The 22,861-nt window shown below is 44.1% G+C and overlaps 1 protein-coding gene across 1 annotated transcript in view; it reads right to left on the bottom strand.

The window, feature by feature from the left end:
* The window catches only part of OBSCN (obscurin, cytoskeletal calmodulin and titin-interacting RhoGEF), a 185,675-nt gene that overhangs the window by 124,869 nt on the left and 37,945 nt on the right, over positions 1-22,861 (bottom strand). Inside the window, exons 12-31 of the mRNA XM_038129840.1 lie at positions 21,619-21,894; positions 20,272-20,547; positions 18,904-19,179; positions 17,763-18,038; positions 16,562-16,837; positions 15,778-16,044; positions 14,986-15,255; positions 14,412-14,675; positions 12,806-13,072; positions 12,400-12,512; positions 11,310-11,463; positions 9,825-9,986; positions 8,999-9,103; positions 8,052-8,318; positions 7,194-7,463; positions 6,141-6,407; positions 3,789-4,055; positions 2,454-2,720; positions 1,230-1,499; positions 288-554 (exon numbers count right to left, since the gene is read on the bottom strand). Coding sequence (XP_037985768.1) covers positions 288-554; positions 1,230-1,499; positions 2,454-2,720; positions 3,789-4,055; positions 6,141-6,407; positions 7,194-7,463; positions 8,052-8,318; positions 8,999-9,103; positions 9,825-9,986; positions 11,310-11,463; positions 12,400-12,512; positions 12,806-13,072; positions 14,412-14,675; positions 14,986-15,255; positions 15,778-16,044; positions 16,562-16,837; positions 17,763-18,038; positions 18,904-19,179; positions 20,272-20,547; positions 21,619-21,894 — 4,857 coding nt within the window. The remainder of the gene's footprint in view (positions 1-287; positions 555-1,229; positions 1,500-2,453; positions 2,721-3,788; positions 4,056-6,140; positions 6,408-7,193; positions 7,464-8,051; positions 8,319-8,998; positions 9,104-9,824; positions 9,987-11,309; positions 11,464-12,399; positions 12,513-12,805; positions 13,073-14,411; positions 14,676-14,985; positions 15,256-15,777; positions 16,045-16,561; positions 16,838-17,762; positions 18,039-18,903; positions 19,180-20,271; positions 20,548-21,618; positions 21,895-22,861) is intronic.

The raw sequence follows: 22,861 nt of genomic DNA, 5'->3' as shown, positions 1-22,861 counted from the left end.
GCCATGGTCCATGGACTGGTGAGGTCTCCTCTTGCACACAGCTTTCATCACTCATATTCAAAACAGAATAATTCAAATTGCCAGTTTTGATTGGCTTGTTACAGAACCCATAAGATTGTTCAGCATCCAAAGGGTGCTTTTTCATATCTAATTTTTTTTTAAAACTTTTAATCGATTATGTTTTTTTTGAAACTAAAAATTGATCCTGCCCAGGGAGATGGAGGAGAAGAAATCTAAGGTTGTAGATATTTACACCCAACCCCTGAACCTGCCACCCTCCAGCTGACCTTGCACTGTGATCCTGGCTGTGGTTTTGGAGGTCTCAGTCTCACAGGTGTATTCCCCACTGTCCTTGACCGTGGAGTCTCGGATGATGAGAGTGGCCCGTGTCCCCTCTTGCTGCAGGTCGTACTTCTGGCTTTTCCTGATTGCTTTGCCATCCTTGTACCACCTGATGTTCACATCAGCTTTGGACAATTCACAGCTCAGGCTGATGTCCTGCCCTGCTGGTGATGTCTTATTCTCCAGCTGTTTTGTAACCTCAGTAGGTTTTTCTGCAGAGATTAAAAAAAGAGGGATCTTTGAATGAAAACCATCTCTATATGGTTGGGGTTTTTTGCAATTCAAATCACAGAATCCCAGAATGGTTTGGATTGGAAGGGACCTCAAAGATCATCCAGTGACACCCCCTGCCATGGCAGGGACACTTTACACTATCCCAGGCTGCTCCAAGTCCTGTCCAACCTGGCCTTGGACACTTCCAGGGATCCAGGGGCAGCCACAGCTGCTCTGGGAATCTGTGCAAGGCTGGAAAAAAGATGATGGAAGGTTCCTTCCAACCCAAACCATTCTGGGATTTCCTGATTCTATGGAAAATGACTAACTGCAGATTATGAACAATATCTGAAAATTACTAATTTCTTCACTCCACTGACCACCTGGGAGCCTTGGGTGATTATCTCTGATGCACAGTCTGGGCTGTAATTATCTGTACGCCCTACCTAGTGTAGTCAGTTCTCAAACATCTATTAAAAGCTTCAGCATTTCACTTGGTTTTAAGGGAAAATCTCAGTTCTTCAAGGCTCACAGGGAAGGGAAAGGAGATTTTTTTAAGGGAAAATCTCAGTTCTTCAAGGCTCACGGGGAAGGTTGCTGTTGGCTCAGACCATAACAAGTGTTTGCTGACAAACCTTATGAAAATACACCCAGGACTTTTCTGAACCCATTACCTTTCACGACCAGGGAAGCCTTGGAGGTGAGACCACGGGCAGTGAAGATGACTTCCCCAGAGTCACCAGGAATCACATTTTTGATGCTCAGTGTGTATTTCCGACCTGCATTGGAGGCTTTAAATCTCCCCCCACTTTCCACTTTTCTCCCATTCAGCGTCCAGTTGAAGTCATCAATGCTTTCGTGGGACAAAATGCACTCAAAAGTGCAATCTTCTCCCTCCTGGATTTCAGTGTTCTTGAGCCTTTTGGTGATGCCAATGTTCAGTTCTGGAGAACAAAAATTGCACTAATACAAGTTAAAAATGCTTTTATGACAGACATGAGTAGAGTGATGGTGTTTTTAACTCATAAGAGGGGCTTATCTGCTAGATTGGAAGGACACCACTGTATTCCTTACAGGTGGCTGTGACATGGGAAGGATTTTTCAGGCTCAGAATCATCTCAAAGCCGTACAAAAAGAGAAATGTGAAACTCCTGGCTGTGTTCAGGAAGGACTGAATGAAGAACAGCCCAGTGGGGAAGATTCAAGATTTAATGAGAAGAGAAGAGAAGAGAAGAGAAGAGAAGAGAAGAGAAGAGAAGAGAAGAGAAGAGAAGAGAAGAGAAGAGAAGAGAAGAGAAGAGAAGAGAAGAGAAGAGAAGAGAAGAGAAGAGAAGAGAAGAGAAGAGCTGTCAGAAAAGAAGCCTCTGGGACAATGCTGATCACGCTGATAGAAGAAATGTTTGAGTTTTTGGACCTGTGACTCCTGGTGTTCAAACCAGGCAAATTCATTTTTTTTTCTCATTAACATCATGAGTTTGGAAGCCATGAACAATTCTTTGTCCTTCAGGCTGACACAAGGATTAGAGGACAGGTTGAACATCTGGGTTCCTCAACAGACATTCTCCTGCTTTTGTGTTCCTATAATGGACTCTGAGTCAATAGTTCAAAATATGAAACAGGCTGCTTGGGGGATTTTTTGTTGTTAGTTGGGATTTTTTTTTCAAAAAACTTTTGCTTTTCTGGCAGGATTTCTGCACTTTAGAGATGTTCAGAAGAAGATATTTTCGCTGCATTACTGACACTTGATTTTCACTTAGAAACCCCAGATAAACTTACATCAAAATTAACAGGAATTGTACAGACATCACAGTATTATGTGAGATTTGTTCAGGAACAGGTGAGGGGACAAAGGGACAAAGCCCACCCATCTTTTCAACACCCCTGTCTACAACACTTACCCTGAACGCTGACCTTTGATTTGGCAACATCAGTGCCGATGTCACAGGTGTATAACCCTGCATCTGTCTTTTCAAGATCATGGATAAGGAGGCACAGGGTCTTCCCAGACTGTATCTCCTCATACTTCTTGCTAGAAGCAATCTTCACACCATCCTTTTTCCAGACAGGTTTGACCTTCTCTTTGGAGACTTCACATTCCAGTTTGATCACTCCTCGCTCCTCACCAAAAACATCATCCAAGGATTTCATGAAGACAGCAGGTTTCTCTGAAGGTCAAGAGGCAAAAAAAGAACAACCAGGATGTTTGGGACACTTTCAGTTACTATCAAATATTTAGAGACATTATTAAACCCTTGGCAATATTGCTGATATCAATGCAGAACCTAAACCAGTATCACCCTCCAGCATCCCCAATTCCCTCATCCTGCTCTCAATCCTTCATCCTGCTCCAAATCCCTGCATCCCAAGATTGTGTTGACACGAGGGCCTGCCATGACCCAGGTGCAGCACCTCACACTGGCCTTGTTGAACCTCAAGGGGTTCACATGGTCTCAGTTCTCGAGCGTGTCCGCGTCCCTCCGGATGGCACGTCAACCCTCAGGCATGTCACCTGTCCCACTCAGCTGGCAGTCCCCTGCACACCCTCTGAGGGTGCCCAAGAATGTGTTAAACCACAGAAACTCAGTTGTGTGACTGAGCTCTCGGACATATGAAGGACAGCAGGAAACTGTCTTCTCATGGCTGATTGAATCCAGCTCCAGAACTGATGTATTAAAAACCACAGAATTACGGAATATCCTGAGTTGGAAGGGACCCACAAGGATCATCCAGTCCAACACCTGTCCCTGCACAGACATCCCAACAATCCCACACTGTCCCTGAGAGCACTGTCCAAAAACTCCTGGAGCTTTGGCAGCCTTGGGACCATGATCAAGCCCTGAGGAACCTGTTCAGTGCCTACCACCCTCTGGGGGAAGAACTTTTTCCTGATATCCAACATAAACCTCCCATGACTCAGGCCCAGGTGTTTCCTGAAGTCCCATCACTGGCCACCAGAGTGAAGAGATCAGTACCTGCCCTTCCACTTCTCCTCACAGGAAGATGTTGAAGCCCACAGCAAGGTCTCTCCAGCTGAGCAAACCAAGTGACCTCAGCTGCTCCTCTCAAGGCTTTCCCTCCAGACCCTTCACCAACCTCATGGCCCAGATTTAATATCACAACGATTTTTATCTATTAAGCAGGATTGGATCCTGCTTACCAAATCCCCATGGATTTGGTAAATGATGGCTCATTTGCATCTCCCATTTTCATTCAGGAGTGCGATCTGGACCCACCTATCACCTTCAGCTGCACGGTCTCTGACACCTTGTCTGACTTCATGGTCACCATGCCAGCATCCTCAGGCTTCACCTGCTTCATGGTCAGCGTGTAGCACTTGCCAACGCTCTTGATGTCATTGAAGTTGTTGGTGTAGAGGAGGGTGCCGTTGAGGAACCACTCCACGTCCTCGTCGTCGTGGGACAGCTCGCAGGAGAACACAGCAGAGCTGTCCTCCTCAATCTCCACGTCCTGCAGGTGCTTCAGGACCTCTACGTTGCGGGCTGAGGGAAACCAAGAGGAATCAGTTGTTGGTTTCTCTGGGTCTGGATTGAAGGCACTTGAGACAGTAGTTCATGTTAGGACTCAAGTGTTGATTATTTCTTATCAGTAAAACAGTCTCACTGCTGTGAGTTCAGCAGCAAGGCACAAAATGCCCAACAATCTCTTGCTCCAAGGCCTTTTCAGACTAAACTGTCCAATTAAGAGCTGACACCTGGATTCTTTTCCCTTTTAACCCAACAACTGATCCCACAGAGCAATGTGGACTTTTCTGCCCCATTACAAAATGCCACTCAAACCCATGGAGAGGAAGGAAGAAGAAGCATGAAGAGGAAACCCAGGAGGACACCCTGTGCCCTCCAGCTTGCTCCCATCCACAACACACTAAAAATCCCAAAACCTCAATTTCTCACCCAGTGATTCACCTACACTGCTCTCTATAATCTATTTCACACTTTTGTGGGTTCCAGTCTATCTTGAAGTCTGGGAAACTTTCTCCATGGATGAGGGTCAGAGTCAGTGCTGCCCTGGGGGTCAGGGCACCCCAGAGCAGACAGAGAAATATTCCCAGTGCCCTGGGTTTCCACACACCACCATCATCATAAATCAGTTGTTATCTGATTTCATAATAGTTTTCACAAACTATTTCATGGAGTTTATTAAATTATTTGTTCTGGTCTCCTGCACGCCTTTGGTCACCATGTTTCATTTACTTGGTTCTGCATTTGCTCTATCAGAAAAAAAAAAAATCTATTAAAAAGGCTAATTAAAATTGCCTAGAACCCTCAGTTCTCTTTTTATATATAAATCAGTTTGGAGGCTTTGTTCGTGTTTTATTTAAAAATAAGTAATTTTTTTCTGAAATGATGTTACAGTGACCCTAAGCATCCCACAGAGCTCCAATCCCTGTGTGTTTGTCACTGCACACTCAAACACATTTTAAATTGTCCTTCATTTCCAGGGAAACTGAGACACAGAGGATGAGATTAAGACAATGATTTTGGCCACAAAGGCAAAGTACAAAGAGCTCAAGCAACTTGCTCAGGTTTAGGGAGCAAGAAGATTTTGATTCTTTTCTTTCCCAGTCCTTAGGTAGAGAATTCTCCTTGCAGCTTCTCTGCTCATGGAGTGCTGTTCTCAAGGATGAGATAACTCAGAAGAGGGTTTGGGACTATTACTTGTTGGTTTTTTAAAATATATATATTTGTTTGGATAGAATGGAGTCACAGAATCAGTTAGGTTGGAAAAGACCTCTAAGATTGAGTCCAACCATTCCCCCAGCACTGCCAGGGTCACCATGAAACCACACTCCCAAAACTTTTGAATCCCTCCAGAGATGCTGACATCACCACTGCTCTGAGTATTTAATTTCAATTTCTGACAACACATTCAGTGAAGAGACTCTGCAAAGCCAAACTGCTACCAAGACCTGCTCCCTGGACTTTTGGAAATGATTCTGTAGCTCAGCTCCAAGTCTTTCTAGAAGTGACACAGTGAACATCTTTTCTTGCAGTGTCACCTGAGGGGAAGAACTGGCTAAAAACAGTTCTGTGCCCACATGGGGTGGAACATCACTAGGAATAATAATCCCTAATAATTCCTAATAATTCCTTCTATGTAATAGAAGCTATAAAATACATTTATAGCAGGTAGACAAATGTATACAGATGTATAACAATACAAATGTATAACAATAGCAGATAGAGAAGCTGACTCAGACATCAGAAAATGAAAACAAAACCCAAGATCACCAGAACTGGAAGACTGTGGCAGTTTAACATAAAGGATATTTTTAGGTGAAAGCCCTAGAGGTCTCATTCCTTGTATGAAATGGACAATGATGTGCCTTGACAAATGTCTATTTGTGTCTTACCCAGATGGTGCCCTCCCACACGCATTACCAACTTCACAGCAAGAGAGGGATTTCAGGATTGTGGAATCAGCAGTTTGCTTGTGACGCTGCATTTATTTAAAATCAGAAGAAAACTGTGGGAATCTACCTCTCCTCAGGAGGAGGAGCCTTGAGTGAAACAGAGAATCATAAAGACCAGCACCAGGCCAGCCCTGCTGCTGCAAACCTCTCATACCTTCTACACTCAGCGTGGCTTCGGTCTCGGCGATGCCAGCCTGGCACTTGTACACGCCGGCATCCTCGGGCTTTACCTTCATGATCTTCAGCTCTGCTGAGTACTGGTCCCTCTTGATTTTGTACTTCTCTGAGGGCTCAATGAGCACTTGGCCCTTGAACCACTTGACGTGCTTTGGGGAAGGCCTGAAGTCACAGGACAGGATGACTGAGTGTCGCTCCAGGATGGTCTTGTCCTCCAGCTTCCTGGTGATCTGGATGTGGTAATCTGCCAAGCAGGGGTGGGGAAGAAGAATGGATCAATCTAAAGAAGAGGAAGGTTTTAATCTGTATTTCATGCCCATTAATTTAATATATGAGTTTCTGGCTTGTGAACTGCTCAGGTCCTGCTATGAGTGTCTCTAACAGAGCTCATGCGCTTTGAAGCTACAACAGCACAATGATCTATAAGGAAAGTTGATTTCTGTAAGATAATACTATCAAATTCATGTTCCACTTCTGGCTTGGTGCTTGCTGAATTGCTCTCTAATTGAGGTTTTCATTCAAGTAGGAGTAAATGAAAGACAAAACAAGGACTTCAGGACTTGATTGAAGAGATTTACCATGGTGACAGCAGAAGATAAAAAGCCTTAAGGCTTTGTCCTACATGAAGTCAGTGACAAAATGAATTAAGTAAATGAGCTATCAAACTTGTCTAGTTCAGAAATGGGACAAAATAAACTCTCCTGGCAAATTTCATCTGTTTTGTCCTCGTTGGTAAAGTCAAGAAAATAAAAATAAAACAGAAACCAGTTTTAGCTTGATAGATTTGAATAGCAGGGACACCAAAGTCATTTAATCAGATCCCTTCCTAAGACATTTCTGGCTCAGTTGGTGCATCCAGCCTTGCTCCCAAGAACTTGCAGCTGGGAACCAAAAGATCTTTCAGGTACACATGCATTTCCAAGAACCCAGCTCAGAACAGAGAATATTTATGACAAATTACTTTCCAGATACTGTGAGAGGGGAGATCTTGGTTCTGATTCATGTGATATAAATTAAAAAATCACATTACCTCTGACAAGCAGGTTCGCTGTGGATTTAGATTTCCCAATGGAGAACTGGATGGTGCCTGTCATATCAACACTTGTTTTGATTATCGTCAGCCTGTGGATGGTGCCTTCCTGCTGCATGATGATGTTTCTGCCAGCCTGCAAGGCTGCTCCCTTCAGGAACCACTTGGCAGGTTTCACAGATGGAATGGACGTCTCACACTCAAAATTGGCTTCTTCAGGCTCAGTCACGTCCTCATCACACAATTCTTTTACAATATTAATGGCTTGCTCTGCATGGAGCAAGAGAGCAGGGATTTAGTTGCCATGACAGCTTTTCCATTATCAGCCTGAACACTCAAGACATCTTTTCTGCACTTATGAACTCAAAAGGCCTTAAAACATCTTTTATTCTGTATGAAAGCAAACAGATACTGCTGGTCACAGGCCAGAACGTGAATCTGTATCTCCTGATTCCTAGTCCTAATTCTAAAGTCACCTTCCTATACTGATATCAAATATGTAATACAATAAAATGGAAAAGAAGGTTCATCAGAATGCAGATGTTGATAAAAGGAGCTGCAACATTCATCTGAAAACCAGACTTTATCCAATACATTTGATAAATGTCTCTGGAACGGGAATTCCCTTATTTTCCTTAGGAGAATATACCATACATTAATTTTTCAGCATGTTCCTGTGTACAAAAGGATGCAACACCAATGGACTTCAGAATAAATAATATGAATTAAAATTCATTTTTAAGCAGCATTGTGTTTGCAAACAAGTGAGTCAGCCCATCCTTTCCCATGCAAACAACAAGTGAGCCAGCCCATCCTCCTCCCACTGCATTCTGGGGGTGAAAAAAAGAGGTTTTCTACCTTCAACAAAGAAATTAGCACTGGTTTTGTCATCGAAGGCATCACAGGTGTACGTGTCCTCATCCTCGTAGTCGGCGTCGTTGATGACGAGTTTCCGATAAACGCCCTCGCTCACGATTTCGTATTTCTGACCAGGGCGAATTTCCACATCCTTTTTGAACCACCTGACCTTGGCATTGGCTCGGGACACCTGGCACTCCAGGACCCCCCGGTGCTTCCACAGGGCGATCTTATCCCGCAAGGGCTTCACGATTTTTACGGGCAGCTCTAGGAGAGCAAAGAAAATGGAGCAATCATCAAACTCATCAATCAAAAACGGCCATAAAAACTCATTAGCAATATTTCCTTTATGTTCAGTAATTTGGATGGTGACAGGAATCCCCGCTATGCTGAGCACTCAATTAACAAGTTTAATTAGTAAAAGTTAATTAAAGGGAAACTTTTCCTCTGTATTTTACAGCTGGAGTGGCTGAACTGCAGAATTAACAGGTGGTTTTTCCTCAACACCTCACAGCAGTGCTACAGCAACACCAGGGACTGATCTGCAATTTCTTGAGCTCCTCAGCAGTGCATTAATTCAAACATCTTCCTTTTCTCTCCTTCTATCACAACGTTTTAGTCAAACACACCCAGAAATGCTGGTTTTTGTCACAACATACACCAGAAAGTGAAAATGCAAGAAAAAGTCAAGCTACAGCTTTTTGTGCCTCAAATTTCACACACAACTTTAAATGTCTAAAGGTGCAAATCCATTCTCCTGAGAAAATTTAACTGGAATTAAGCCAAAATAAACTCCCAGCTGATATTTACCAGGCAGGAAAGTAGGGAGGTTTTTGTTCTCTGAACACTGTAGGAGTTTTTTTAACCTTCACATGCAAAGTGAGGGAAGTGAATAGGGTTGTAATGTGAGAGAGCAGAAGCAGTGCTGGCATGAACAGCAGAATTACCTTTTACAGTCAGCTGAGCATGAGATTCCGCCTTTTCTGCTACGAATTTGATCTCAGCTGCATCCTCGACCTGGACACGTGCGTACGTCAGGGAATAGGTCTTTCCTGAGAACAGACAAACAGTACAGCTCAGATATCCCAGAGCAAAACCCCAGTTTCTAGTCTCCCATGCCAGCCCCTCCTCCAACCCACCCTCATTCTGTGGTGGTTCCAGTTGTGGGTTTCTCTGGGTCTGGATTGAAGGCACTTGAGACAGCAGTTCATTTTGGGACTCAGGTGTTGATTATTTCTTATCAGTAAAACAGTCTCACTGCTGTGAGTTCAGCAGCTTTTCATGAGAAGGCACAAAATGGCCAACAATCTCTTGTTCTAAGGGCTTTTCAGACTAAACTGTCCAATTAAGAACTGACACCTGATTATTTTCCCTTTTAACCCAAGAACTGATCCCACAGAGCAATGTGGACTTTTCTGCCCCATTACAAAATGCCACCCAAACCCATGGAGAAGAAGGAAGAAGAAGCATGAAGAAGAAACCCAGGAGGACACCCTGTGCCCTCCATCTTGCTTTCATCCACAACATACTAAAAATCCCAAAAAGTTAAATTTCTCACCCAGTGATTCACCTACACTGCTCTCTATAATCTATTTCACACTTTTGTGGGTTCCAGTCTATCTTGAAGTCTGGGAAACTTTCTCCATGGATGAGGGTCAGAGTCAGTGCTGCCCTGGGGGTCAGGGCACCCCAGAGCAGACAGAGAAATATTCCCAGTGCCCTGGGTTTCCACACCATTCCAGAACAAAATCCCCATTTTTGTTTTCCTCCTACCATCCTGCCGCATTTTGATGTTGTCGGAAGTCTTCAGCTTGTTGTCATTTTTGTACCACTGGGTTTCGACCTCGTCGTGTGAGATCTCACAGATGAAAGATGCACTCTCGTATTCGTTCACTTCCACATCTTCCAGTGGTTTTACAATCTTGATATCTCGGGCTGTGAAGTCATAAAGACAAATATTTATTTGGGGGTTTCTCCATAAGTGAGTATGGTGTGTTTACTTTCTGCACAGTTACATGGAAAAAAGGGGGATTTTGTTTTATTCTGGACCAGCCTTTCTTCCTGAGTAGTTTTTCTCTTCAACACAGTGAATACTTTTTATGGCTGAAGCTTATTGTAAGAGGATTTTATGGATGCTGGAACTTCATGCAGGTATTAATGAAAGAAATACACATACTAATGAAAGGAAATTCACCAAGAAAAACTAAACACAAGTCTACAATCCTAGGTCATTATTAACTGCCTCATTCATGCTTCTCTGCCTGCTCTCCTCTGTTTTAGATAAGAGATATCTTTTTTCAGAGTCTCCTCAACTGAGTATTATCCTCTTTAATTCTGCACCTTGGCACTCCTTTTGTCAGATCTGATCCATTTATCTGAGCTACTGCAGCCCTTCCTTTTTGACAGAGAAAGCCTTGATACACCTTGGAACAGCCTCAGGAGCAGAGCTGAAATGTGAACAACCAATCCCAACCCCAAAACCAGGGAGAAAAGGGGAGTCCACCAGAGCCATGGGGCAGATGTTCATGAAGACACTGCAGAACCCAAGCGGCCACATGAGGACAGCATCCAGTAAGCAATGAGAAAGATGCTCTGTCTTTCACTAAGACAGAACTGATCTGTTTTTCAGATGCCCCTCTTAGAAAAATAACATCTGCCAGGGCACAGCAGAGTTGTCTGTTGAGTAACTTGCCTTTATCTCAGAACTTATCTCAGGTGCTTCAGAGCCTAGTGACAAAACACACCTGGTGCTTCATCAGTTGCTCAGTGCAACACTCAGGTGGAAAAACTGCCTCAAGCAGAAAGGAGAGGTGCAGGCAGAAATAGCCACCCTTTCCTTTGCATTTACAACCTAAAATTCATGGCACTTCTTCAGCTCATACCCAAGGCTTGTCCAGTCCCTGTTCAGGCAAAGTCCCCCCGTGACAACGGTGCCACCAAACCACACCAGCACCAGCCACTGAATCCCTGCTTTGGGCCAGGCTGTCCAGTATTTCCTGATGTGCCATTCCAAAAACACCATTCAGATTCCAGAGAATAGAAATCACTTATGAGAAATGGAAAACTGAGTTAGGACCTCTTCCAAAAATACTGCAAGGACAGCGCAAGCACAGGACAGCTTTGCCAGCATTTTCTCACCAGGAAGAGAAACTTAACCAAAATGAGCAATTGTGAAAAATAAACACTCCACAAAGAATTTCTTGCTGTATAGCCAAAAATCCTACAGTAAATGTATTTTCCTACTTCAGCCAGACATACCATGAACCTTTAGAGTAGCTGATGTCTTGTCTTCATCTGCTTGACATGTATAGGTTCCCTGGTCTTCATATTCACACTTGTGAATAATGAGGCTTCTCTTATTTCCTTGGGAGATAATCCCAATGTTTGTACTTTGCCGGATCTCCTTCCCATCCTAGAAGGGGAAAAGGTCAAAGCAGATCACCCTCAACTCCTGTACATCTGCAGTGAGCAAAACAGACACTCAGATCTGTGCTTATTTCATCCTTTTCGTTGGGCTGAATGGGAATCTGTGTTTAAGGGAACATGTATTGAATATTCATCACAGGACAAAGATTTCAGGAAGTTGGAACATCTGGAGAACACACAGAAATCCTGGATGATCTCCAACACCTTTTTTGAAGGCTTGAAGCACCATGCAGGGTTGGCAGTGAGTCCCTTCAGACCTAAATGGTTTTAAATTAAAAGAGGGTCAAATTTAGACTGGAAATAAGGAAGAAGCTTTTCACAATGTGGGTGGCCAAACACCGGCACAGGTAGCCCAGAGAGGTGCTGGATGCCCCATCCCTGGAAACATTCAAGAGTAGGTTGAAGAGGGCTCTGAGCAACCTGATCTGGTTGAAGGTGTCCCTGCTCATGGCAGGAAATGAGATGACCCAGCCCAAATTTCACCTTGAAGAACTGCTGCTACCCCAAATCAAGGCAAGTATCAGCCGAGCCCCAAGGGAAGTACATGAAATGCCAGTGCTGATTGTCACTGACAAAGGAAATTGAGGCTTCCCTTTATATCCCATTTCCCAAAAAGGCTGTAAATCCTGGGTGAATACTGCTTGGTGTGGAGTGAAGCACAAGACTGCAAATCTGTAACAGCAGTGCTCACATTCTGTGCGAGAATAGAAAAGTTTAACTTTCAATCCAATTTATAAAAACAGTAAATAAAAACCTGAGAGTGGTAAATTGAGAGAGTAAATGAACATAAGGACAACAGAGCAATGCTAAGAGCTTTACTGCAAAGGCTCAGGCTCATGTTCCCTGGAAGTAGAATTAGAGGCTCCCATTCCCTTCCAGAGAAGTCAGAAATTAAAATATCACAATCCATTAGGTGCTGTACCTTGAACCACTTCACATTGGCATTGGGTTTGGACAGCTCACACTCGAATGTGGCCTTGAGCTTCTGAGTTACACTGACATCTGCCAAAGGTTTGCTGATCCTCACAGGGAGTTCTGGGAAAGAAAGACAAATGGGGAATGGGACACACAAGCACTGATGGGTAGGTTTTCATGATAAATAAAATTCTTATTGGTTTGGGCACTTTATCATTCCCTCCCACGTTGTCATTGTTCTGTGGACAGTGATGCCACAATGACCCTGTTGGCATCAGAAGGAAACGTTACTCTGCTTTACATCCCTAGCAGTGGCCAGGAATTTTTTTTGCTGTCTTAAGTTTGCTCTCCAGGCCAGGAGAAGACAATTACATCCACCCCAAGCAGGGCTGGAGCATTCTGTGCCCATGTACCTTTCACAGTGAGCCTCCCTGATGAGTTAATGCCCTCTGCTTTGAAGGAGATGAGCCCTGCATCTTCCAGAGCCACCGAGGAGAGAGTCAGCGAGTGTTTCTTGCCCAGGACACCGAAGCTGACGTTGGGAGCAGGTTTCAGACGAACACCATCCTTCTGCCAGGTCCCCTCCACGTCCTCGTGGGACACCTCCACCTCAAAGGTGACAGTCCCTTTCTCAGCCACCTCCAGGGGCTGAAGGCCTTTCACCAGCTTGATCTGCCTCACTGGAAAACAACGTGGAGAAGTTGGAGATCTCACACCTGTGAAACAGCCTGAGGACTTCCAAAACGGATTATTTCCCCACTGCTCATGTACCTACCAATTAGCTGGTGCCAATTAAACAACCACTTTTACAGGAAATAAACCTGTCCATGACCACACTGCTAACATAGCTGCTATTTTTTAAATGGATGCTTTCATGAGGCAAACAGGTCAACCAAATATCACAGAAAACACCACTGGCCCCTTTTCTATTGAGGTCAATCAGATTTTAGTAAAAGAAAGACAGATAAGTTTATGGCAATACTGTGCAGCTCTTCAATTGGGATAAAACAAGGATGGGAGGAAAAAGCCATACTAAAAGGAAAAAAAAAATCCATGACTGGTGCAAAAGGTGCTGAGACCTTACAGGTTGATGGCCAAAGCATCCATGGTTTGGGTGGATATTACCCCTTCCTGTGACAAGACATCCATGCCCTATCATCCAGTAAAATAGATTTAGTGTTGTATCACCACTAAAAGTAATTAAGTTGCCAATTAAAAAAACCCCAAAAACACAATGAAGCCTCCAAGACCTCTCCAGACAACTCATTCAGTCATCTGACCATTAAAAGGCATTGCCAGAATATAACCTAGATCTTTCTCACTGCACCTGAAGTCCATTATTTCCTGGCATCATGGAGATTGCTCCCTTCCACTTTGTAAGACATCAAACACCCAAAAGATTGTTTTCAAGTCCTTCCTCACCTATTATTTAGAACCAGCCCAGCACCAGTTGGTGGCAAGGACTTTATGCACAAAATTAGACAGCCCTTGAGCATTTAAATCCTGATTTCAAATATCCTATGACAATTATTATGAAAAAAAAAGTAGGAAAGGGACAGAAGTACAGGGCTATGGATGAGGCACCATTCTTTTACAAGGGTGAAGCACTCTCAGAGAGAAGATTTGCTTTTGTAGTTTTTTAGACCTTGACTGAATATAAAGAGACATTCTGAATGAGGTGGTTTGCAGAGAAAAATCAGGGCAATGGATGGCTGAAGAGGGATTTTTGGTAAAAAAATCATACCAAGGAAAAACACAGAGCGTATCAGAGAGTGAAAAAGAGAGGAAAGAGAAGAACCTTTCAAGCAGTTTAAAGGTCAAAGCTGGTGGGATGAGATGAAGGCAACAGGAACCAGTCAGACATTTCTGTTCATGGCTTAGCTTTCACCTCCTCTGGGTCATTTGACTGGTGGCCAAGCCCATGGCTTTGTCCCTGTGTCCCCATGATAATGCAGGCACCAGAATCCACCTCCAAACCCTGCCTGGGGTATTTATAGAACTGAGGGTCACTGAACTCACTTTCCACATTGATCTTGGCTTGGGTCTTGTCGTCGGGGCTCTCGCAGCAGTAGAAGCCTCTGTCTGCAAAGGAGATGTCCTTGACCACCAAGGTGTGCTTGGTTCCCTCAGCTTTGATCTCTATTTTGTCACTGGGCTTCAGTACAATGCTGTTCCTCATCCACTTCACCTCTGCAGGCTTGGTCAGCTCTACCTCCAGGGTCACAGTCTCCCTCTCTTCAACTGTTTTGGGCTCCAGCTTCTTCTTGAAGGAGATTGAGGCCTCTGCAAGAGAGGAAATATTAGTAGGAATGTAGAAGATCCAGAAAACAGGCTTTGAAAGAAATGTAAACCAGTGGTTCATGGACCTCCAAACCCAAAGCATTCTGGGCACTCCTATTTGATGAGGCTAAAGCAGAAATTCCCTGCTGCTAACATAATTAATGAGAGGGAAAGCCACATGAAACATCATCATAGAATCGCCATCATAGAATGGCTTGGGTTGGAAAGGACCTTAAAGACCATCTAATTCCAAGCCCGTGTCATGGGCAGGGTGACATTTCCAGCCAGTCAAAGGGGCACTGACACCTCTTACCTCTGACTCTGAGGTTGGCTGAGCTTTCCACGCCCTCAGCGTTGGCAGTGATTTCAGCTGCATCTTCCAGTGTCAGGTCAGTGATGGTGAGGCTGTGGTTGGTGTCCTTCTGAGAGATCACGTATTTCTTGCTGGCTTCAATCTTGGCACCATTCCTGAGCCAGGTGACCACGGCATCACTGGGGGAGACGGTGCACTTGAACACAGCCTCTTTTCCTTCCTCAGACACCACACTGTTGAGGCTTGTGACGAATTTCACCACTCTGGGAGCTGATGGATAGAGGTAAAACATTCAGGAGCACGTCCTTCAGGCGTGGCATGAGTACCTCCAAACAGCCAAAAGCTTCCAATCACTTTCTTGGAAGCAGGAATTTGAGTACAACATAAGACTGTACTCCAATAAATACAGGAAACTCAGTAAATACAATAATAAATACTCAGTAAATATACTAAGTGATCACAAAAGTGGATCATCATATTTCCCATGGCCGAGTAAATTTTGTGTACAAAGAGAAGCAGAAAAAGAGGGGGGAAAAATCCCATCTTTTATTTGGGAAAATGAACTCCAGCCTCAAATGCAATATGAAGGTCAATATGAAGAGACCTCAGCCAGGTCTCACCACCATGTCTTTCACAAATAGAGGTTCCACTGACACTGAGAGGTGAGTTCTGTATTTTGTTCTCAACACAGGAGTCCCCCCCAGACACATGAAAAAATTCAGCTTTGCAGGGTTCTGACAGCTGAGGACAAAACCCAGGGACCCCTCCACACTGTCACCATTAGAGACATACGTTTGGGGACGATGGTGATGCTGCTCTTGTCATCCCTGGACTCGCAGGAATATTCTCCCTCGTCCTCAGCCCGGATCCCCGTTATCGTCAGGGTTCGTTTGATTCCCTCCTCACGGATCTGGAAACGCTTGCTGGCCTTGATCTCCACACCATTCCTGCTCCATGTCACCTTCCCCTTGGCGTGGCTCAGCTCACAGGTCAGGGACACGCTGCCACCAATCTCAGCTTTCACAGCCTCCAGCTTCTTGGCAAACTTCACCGGGATTTCTGAGATCCAGGAGAAGGGAGAAGTGTGAGGGAGGAAAAGAGAAGAAACCTGTTCTGAGAAACTGGTTCTGCCCAACTGTGGGAATAAATACATACACAAATATAGTAGCCTTAAGTATTGGGGAGACAAAATCTAACCAGAAACGTGGAAATTTAGGCAGATTCCTTTGACATAGTATTTTCAGATCCTTGTCATTCTACAGGAAGATACAGGAACAGGAGAGGAGCAAACATCAGAAGTACCCATCATAGGCTTCCAAATTGGCCAGCAAAAGACTAAACCTGGAAATTTATTTGAAATTTATTTGAATTTTATTTGAATTTTATTTGAATTTTTGGACATTTTGGGACATGTTTTTGGAAGCTGGAGAACTTTGTTAGCCCATGGTGGGGCATGCAGAGAAGATGCAACAAGCCTGGAGGTTGGAACAGTTTCCAGAAGAGTTTGGATTTCACCTCCATCCCACCATGAGGGAAGTGCAGTGCTGGGCTGGGCCGTGACCTGGGCACTGCTCACCTTTCACTTGGACTCTGAATTCCTGCTTGTCGTCCTTTGTCTGGCAGGTGTAGAGGGCAGAGTCTGTGCTCTCAGCTGCGTTCACTGTCAGCGTCCTGGATGCCCCCTCACTTTTGATCACACATTTCTTGCTCGCCTTGATTTCTGTGCCATCCTTGAACCACCTCACTGCAGCGGTTTCGGGTGTGACTGAGGTTGTCAGTGTGATGCTTTCATGTTCTTGGACAATGAGAGGCTCTTTCTGGACAACTTTCTTTTCAAATTTAGCCTCTGGTTCTAGAAAAGATAATAAACCAGGAAAATCAACAACTTCATGCTCAAATCCTTGAGCAGTTTTTTGTTTTTTTTTTTTTTTAAAAGCCGTTTAAAAAAAAAGCATAAAACAAAGCAGTTTTATATTGCTCTCTCTTCAGGACTCACACCACCAGCGCATCCATAACCTGTAATAATTCAGAGAATATGGCTCAATATTTGTGGCTGGTATTATCTTCTCCTGAGCAGGAACAAAGAAAATGGTCTCTCAGACACCCCAGAGCTTTTGTTTAGAAAACGAGCAGAGGAAAGAAAATGCAAATATTTTTATTTTATCTGCTGCCCATAAAAGGCTTGTTTCTTAGAAGTAAAATTACCTATATAATTCTTTCCCTTCCCCTTTTTTGTATCTAGGATAAAATTAAGAAGAGACAATAATGGGCTGGATTTATGGCCTGTTTTCTATTTGCTCCACTGGCAGGAGGGCTGGAACTCAGCCTTTAAGGCTCCTTCCAACCCAAACTATTCTGTGATCCCAGTCCCTTCTTCTCAGCCTCCTTTCCATCTTGTACAACCTTTTGCCACAAAACAGGCATTTTTGGGGCACACACGAGCAGCAGACCAGGTTTTCTGAGTCACTTTTCCCCATAGCTCCACTGCTGCTCTGCAAACTTCCCACGTCTACTTCCAACTCCCCAGCACTGAAAGAAGTTGGGTCATATGGTGCGTGAAGGAGATAAGCAAAAAGCCATGTAGCATTTCCAGACCCCCCCAAAAAAGTTCAAGTTTCCCACTTCTACGCAGCTGGATTAAGAATTAATGTGTCATGTAGCTCACTGGTGTTTCTCCAGGGGAGACAGTGGCTGCGCCAAGGCTGCTGTGTCGGGAATATCCCGTTTTCCTCTAAGCCGCAGGGACTGGTTCTTCCCACCACAAAGTGAGCACTCACCAGTTGGTTCCAGTTTGAAGGTCAGCTTCTGGCCTGCAGCCTCACAGATGTATTCCCCAGCATCCTTCTTCTCCAGCTGCTCCACCACCAGGCGCCGGGATTTGCCCAAGGTCTCTATTTTGAATTTCCGAGAGGAAACGAGCAGTTTTCCATCCTTGTACCACTTCACTTCAGTTGCATCCTGTGCTACCTCGCACATGAGGGTGGCACTTTCTGTCAGGACAGCCTTCACCTCCCTCTGGACCTTTTCCTGGTTTATAAATGCAGGTTTGGGCTCTGAGCACAGAAAAGGAAAGAAATAATTGTTGACGGGTTTAAATTAGATTAATTTTACAGATTTCTGTAAAACATTTAGGTTGCCACTTGCCAAAACCAATTGCTATCACTGAGCAGTGCCTACCCTTCTGTGGGATGGAGTTGCCACTTGAAAAATTGGGAAATAAGTGCCTAGGATCAGAAAGGACCAAGAGGAGCCTTGACATCAACCCCACAGTTGCAAGTCACCAGGTAAAAATATACTTCATTCAAACTTTCCCAAAGAACATCTGTCCTGCATACCACTATAAACTCCCAAATTCCTTTTACTTAAGATCTCAGACACAATAAAGCAATTTCTTGGAATATTTCACAGCAAAGGGCATTCATTTAGCACCTGGCAGGAATAGTAAGACATCTCAAAAAACTGAGATCTTAATAACACAACAGCAAAAAAAAAGAAAAAAAAGTGCTGTTTGCAATCTGCTGCTGATACTGCAAATGACAAAACATATTCCAGACTCTAAGTCTTCCAAAATGGAATTGCAAGAATAACAAGGAAGGGATTCTGTAATGGTTCTTTGTTTTCAAGAAGTTCAATGTACAAGAATCACACTTTGGGATTGCAGGAAGGGATCTGAACATTAATTACTTCTGTTGTATTTCTAACTGCTATTAAACCTGTTGAGAATGAGACAGAGCTTCTACCATGCTAAACCCAAATATTCCCATTTCCACAAATCCAGGCAACCAAGCAAAGAAAATCAGGTGAACCCTGCAGGCTGCAACAAAACCCAGAGTATTGCAACTGAGTCATGGCGGAGCAGTTACTTCAATTATTGATGTATTGGCCTCTTCTGAATTCTCACAAAGAATCTTCTCCTACCTGTGACATCAATCCTGAAGGTGAGTTTTTGGCCAGCAGCCTCGCAGGTGTACTCCCCTGCATCTTTCTTCTCCACCTGACCCACCACCAGACGACGCGATTTGCCCTCCGACTCCACCTTCAGCTTCTTGCTGGAGGTGATGAGTTTCCCATCCTTGTACCACTTCACCTCCGTCTTCTCCTGGGCCACCTCGCAGCTCAGCGTGGCATTTTCTGACAGTGCAGCCTTCACCTCTTTCTGCACCTTCTCCTTGTTTGTAAACACAACCTCTGGCTCTGCAAAGAGAGAGAAATCCAGACTTTCTCTGAAATGTGATTTTGCTCAATCCCCTTATTGTGGCTTACAGATAACACTGGGAAAAACCCCTCTGACATGACAGTCCATATCTAAGTCTATCAGAAGAACATGCAAAGGACCTTGAAGTGGTTTTTTGCCTGTTTTGGGTTTTTTGAAAGCAGTAATCTCTATGTGGTTCATGAGAACATTGTCTGGCAGGACCCAGTCAAGGCAGGACATGTTTTGGTTGAAGTTAATTGCAAACAATAAAATTTTCAGAGGAAGGAGCTGTTCTGTGCTGCATTATAGTCCCATAAAATCGATTTCTTTGATTCTCAGCAGCTGCTTCTGCTTCTTCTTAGATCATTGTGTGAGGTGAGAAAGGTGCTAGACCAGCAATGACACATCCAGGACCCTGTTATTTGCTCTCAGTGCAACCTTTGGAAAAGCTCAGCTCATCCAAATGGTGAAATCCCCTTGTCCTCCGGAGACACATCAGCCACACCACTTGGAATTGGATTGGGAAGTTGTAAGGGAGCTGGGAAGCTGAATCTATTCTACCTCTCTACAGCACCAGTAGGGAAATATAACTGGAACGAGTCTCCATGACACCTTCTTTGCTTACTTGCCATTTTCTTGACGCCTGAAAGACCTTAATATATATCAAACCCTACTTCCATGGTTCCCCTCAGGATGAAATGAGCACTTCCCAGGGAAAGAAAAGGAGTGTGGACATTGGGCAGGCTCTCCACCATGACCCTGCACTGAGAACGAGCTGTGGTGCAGATTTGTTCTCATTGTACCAAGACAGAAGGAAGGAGATGCACAATCAGCACTTTCTTTTTGACAGCCCTTTCCCTCCAGTGGTGTGTAGCTTCCAGAATTTTCTAGGGATTCAGCTGCCTGTTTTAAGGATTTTAAATTATTTACAAAGAATATATGAAGAAAACTTGTATTTGTACCCATCCTAGGCCATGCCAACGATGTACTCCAAAAATCTGAAGCGTAACATGAAGAAGACTTATAAAATAATGTTAATTTTTCTACAGACTCTAGAAATAAGACTGATGGGCCAAAGAATCTTCTCCCACCTGTGACATTGATCCTGAAGGTGAGTTTTTGGCCAGCAGCCTCGCAGGTGTACTCCCCTGCATCTTTCTTCTCCACCTGACCCACCACCAGACGACGCGATTTGCCCTCCGACTCCACCTTGAACTTCTTGCTGGAGGTGATGAGTTTCCCATCCTTGTACCACTTCACCTCCGTCTTCTCCTGGGCCACCTCGCAGCTCAGCGTGGCATTTTCTGACAGTGCAGCCTTCACCTCTTTCTGCACCTTCTCCTTGTGGACAAAGGCATCTTCTGCCTCTGCAATTGAGCATACAAGGGCAGATTTTGAAAATTCACAGATCCCTTCCCAAATGCACACATCACCTTTTCACTTGTGGTGCTGAAATTAATTTCCCATTCACATTCCCTGCTGCCAGCACCTACTGAATTTTTAACATTTTAATTACATCAAGTGCCAGTGAAAGAGTCATTCTCTGATAGTCCAAGACACAGCCTCAAAATTAATTTCCACCACTACCTTTCTTCAAAATCTGAAGAAAGTAACATATCTCAAAATCCAGCAGCACTAAGGTGGATGAGGTCTCTCAGAATTAGGTTTGCTGTAAGAGGACAAGCACTAAATTTCCCAACCAACCCAAGAGTTTGCCAGCAAAACAAAGATAGTGTTGGGAAAACAAACTTTGTGAACCTATTCTGTGTCTGTATCTTTATTTCCCAACTGTTCTCAAGATGTGTCATCCCCAAATTATTTTTCTGTAATAAATCAATACTAGCTAGCCTCCATTGTATTTGCACCGTGCCCTGGTCAAAAAATAAATCTAATGTGTGAACTCTTCAATTTGCTTTAACGTCATCAGGCTCCAGCTGAAGGATGTCAAGATGAAAAGCTGTCTTGAGTATCAAGGTGAAAAGAGCTGGTTTCCTCATTTCCTGCTTCTGAGAACAGTTCAGGCATTTCCATCCAGTTGACAGAGGCCATAACATAACCGTTTCCTCTATAATAAACTATATTTCAGAAAGGAGCTTTCACAAGAGAATGCCTGTGCTCAGATTTGCTGTGCCCTTTGATTACTTCACTAATTACTGCATTCTCAGTTTGCCATCAGTGCATCTCCCCAAGATTCCCAGGGAAATTCCCCAGTGATCTTCACCGTGACCTGATTCTGGAGCTACAGAAATCTGCTGCATGCTCAGTTTCTAAGAAACCATGACAGATCTAACAGCATGAACACAATTTCACGAGTAAACCAACACCAGTTAAGTGCTGGCTCGGTCACTGCCTGTTGAGATGGAGTTTGACAAGCCGTATAACCTTCCCCTCCTTCAATTTTTCAGAGGGTACAAAAGGGATGCAGCACATTCTCTCACCTTTGACATCAATCCTGAAGGTGAGTTTTTGGCCAGCAGCCTCGCAGGTGTACTCCCCTGCATCTTTCTTCTCCACCTGACCCACCACCAGACGACGCGATTTGCCCTCCGACTCCACCTTGAACTTCTTGCTGGAGGTGATGAGTTTCCCATCCTTGTACCACTTCACCTCCGTCTTCTCCTGGGCCACCTCACAGCTCAGCGTGGCATTTTCTGACAGTGCAGCCTTCACCTCTTTCTGCACCTTCTCCTTGTGGACAAAGGCATCCTCTGCCTCTGAAATAGGGAAACACAACAGGGAAAATATATAAGGTGTAAATATCTTTTCTTACTTGTACAAGGTGTAGATGCTCTGCAGGATCTTGGACTTGGCAGTGCTGGTTTCACCATTGGGCATGATGATCTTAAAGGTCTTTTCCAACATAAATAATTCAGTATTAAATTCTTGTAAGCAACCCAGCTTTGCAGTTCTATTTATCATATAAATAAAGCAATGTACCCTCAAAATACAGCCCATCTAATTATCATCCCCCTCTCACTTGTCCTCATGAACAGCTCAACCACCCCATTTGTAAATTTCTTACAATTAATATAAAAATGAATGAATATAAAGATAAAATTCTCTCTTGTGTCTTGATGATATTTCTACTCCCCACATTTGGAACGAGCCAAATACAGCACAATGGTGAGTTGCCACCTCCACTACCACATTATCTAGAGGATTTTACCAGATATTTTAGATCAAAATTGGGTGTTGCTCAAAATACCTTGTAACCCAATCCCAAAGACAGGACAAAGACATAGTCCTCAATATGAAAAAGCACTCAATGAACATTACACATAAAACTAGCAGAAAAAATTTGAAGTGTATTTTTATTTCCTAAAAATTCTGTGATTTTCCAGCAAACTGGCCTCCTGACAGGAGGGTGCAGCCATGGTAAGTCAGAGAACAAGAGAAAGGATGCGAAGAAATGGCCTCAAGCCTTGGGAGGCTCAGGTTGAGCATCAGGAGGAATTTCTCCATGGAAAGGTGGTCAGGCACAGGAAGGAGCTGCCCAGGGAGGTTTGGAGTATTCATCCCTGGAAGTGTCCAAGGAACACCAGGGCATGGCACTAAGTGCTCTGGGCTGGGGACAAGGTAGGGCACAGCTGGTGCGGGATGGTCTGGGAGGGCTTTCCCAACCTCAGTGATTGTGTCACCTGGGAGGCTCTTGGTGATGCTGAGCCACTTCCATCCCCTGTG

The sequence above is a fragment of the Motacilla alba genome, chromosome 2 (genome assembly GCF_015832195.1).
Source record: "Motacilla alba alba isolate MOTALB_02 chromosome 2, Motacilla_alba_V1.0_pri, whole genome shotgun sequence".
Lineage (NCBI taxonomy): Eukaryota > Metazoa > Chordata > Aves > Passeriformes > Motacillidae > Motacilla > Motacilla alba.
This window is presented reverse-complemented; position numbering and strand designations above follow the sequence as displayed.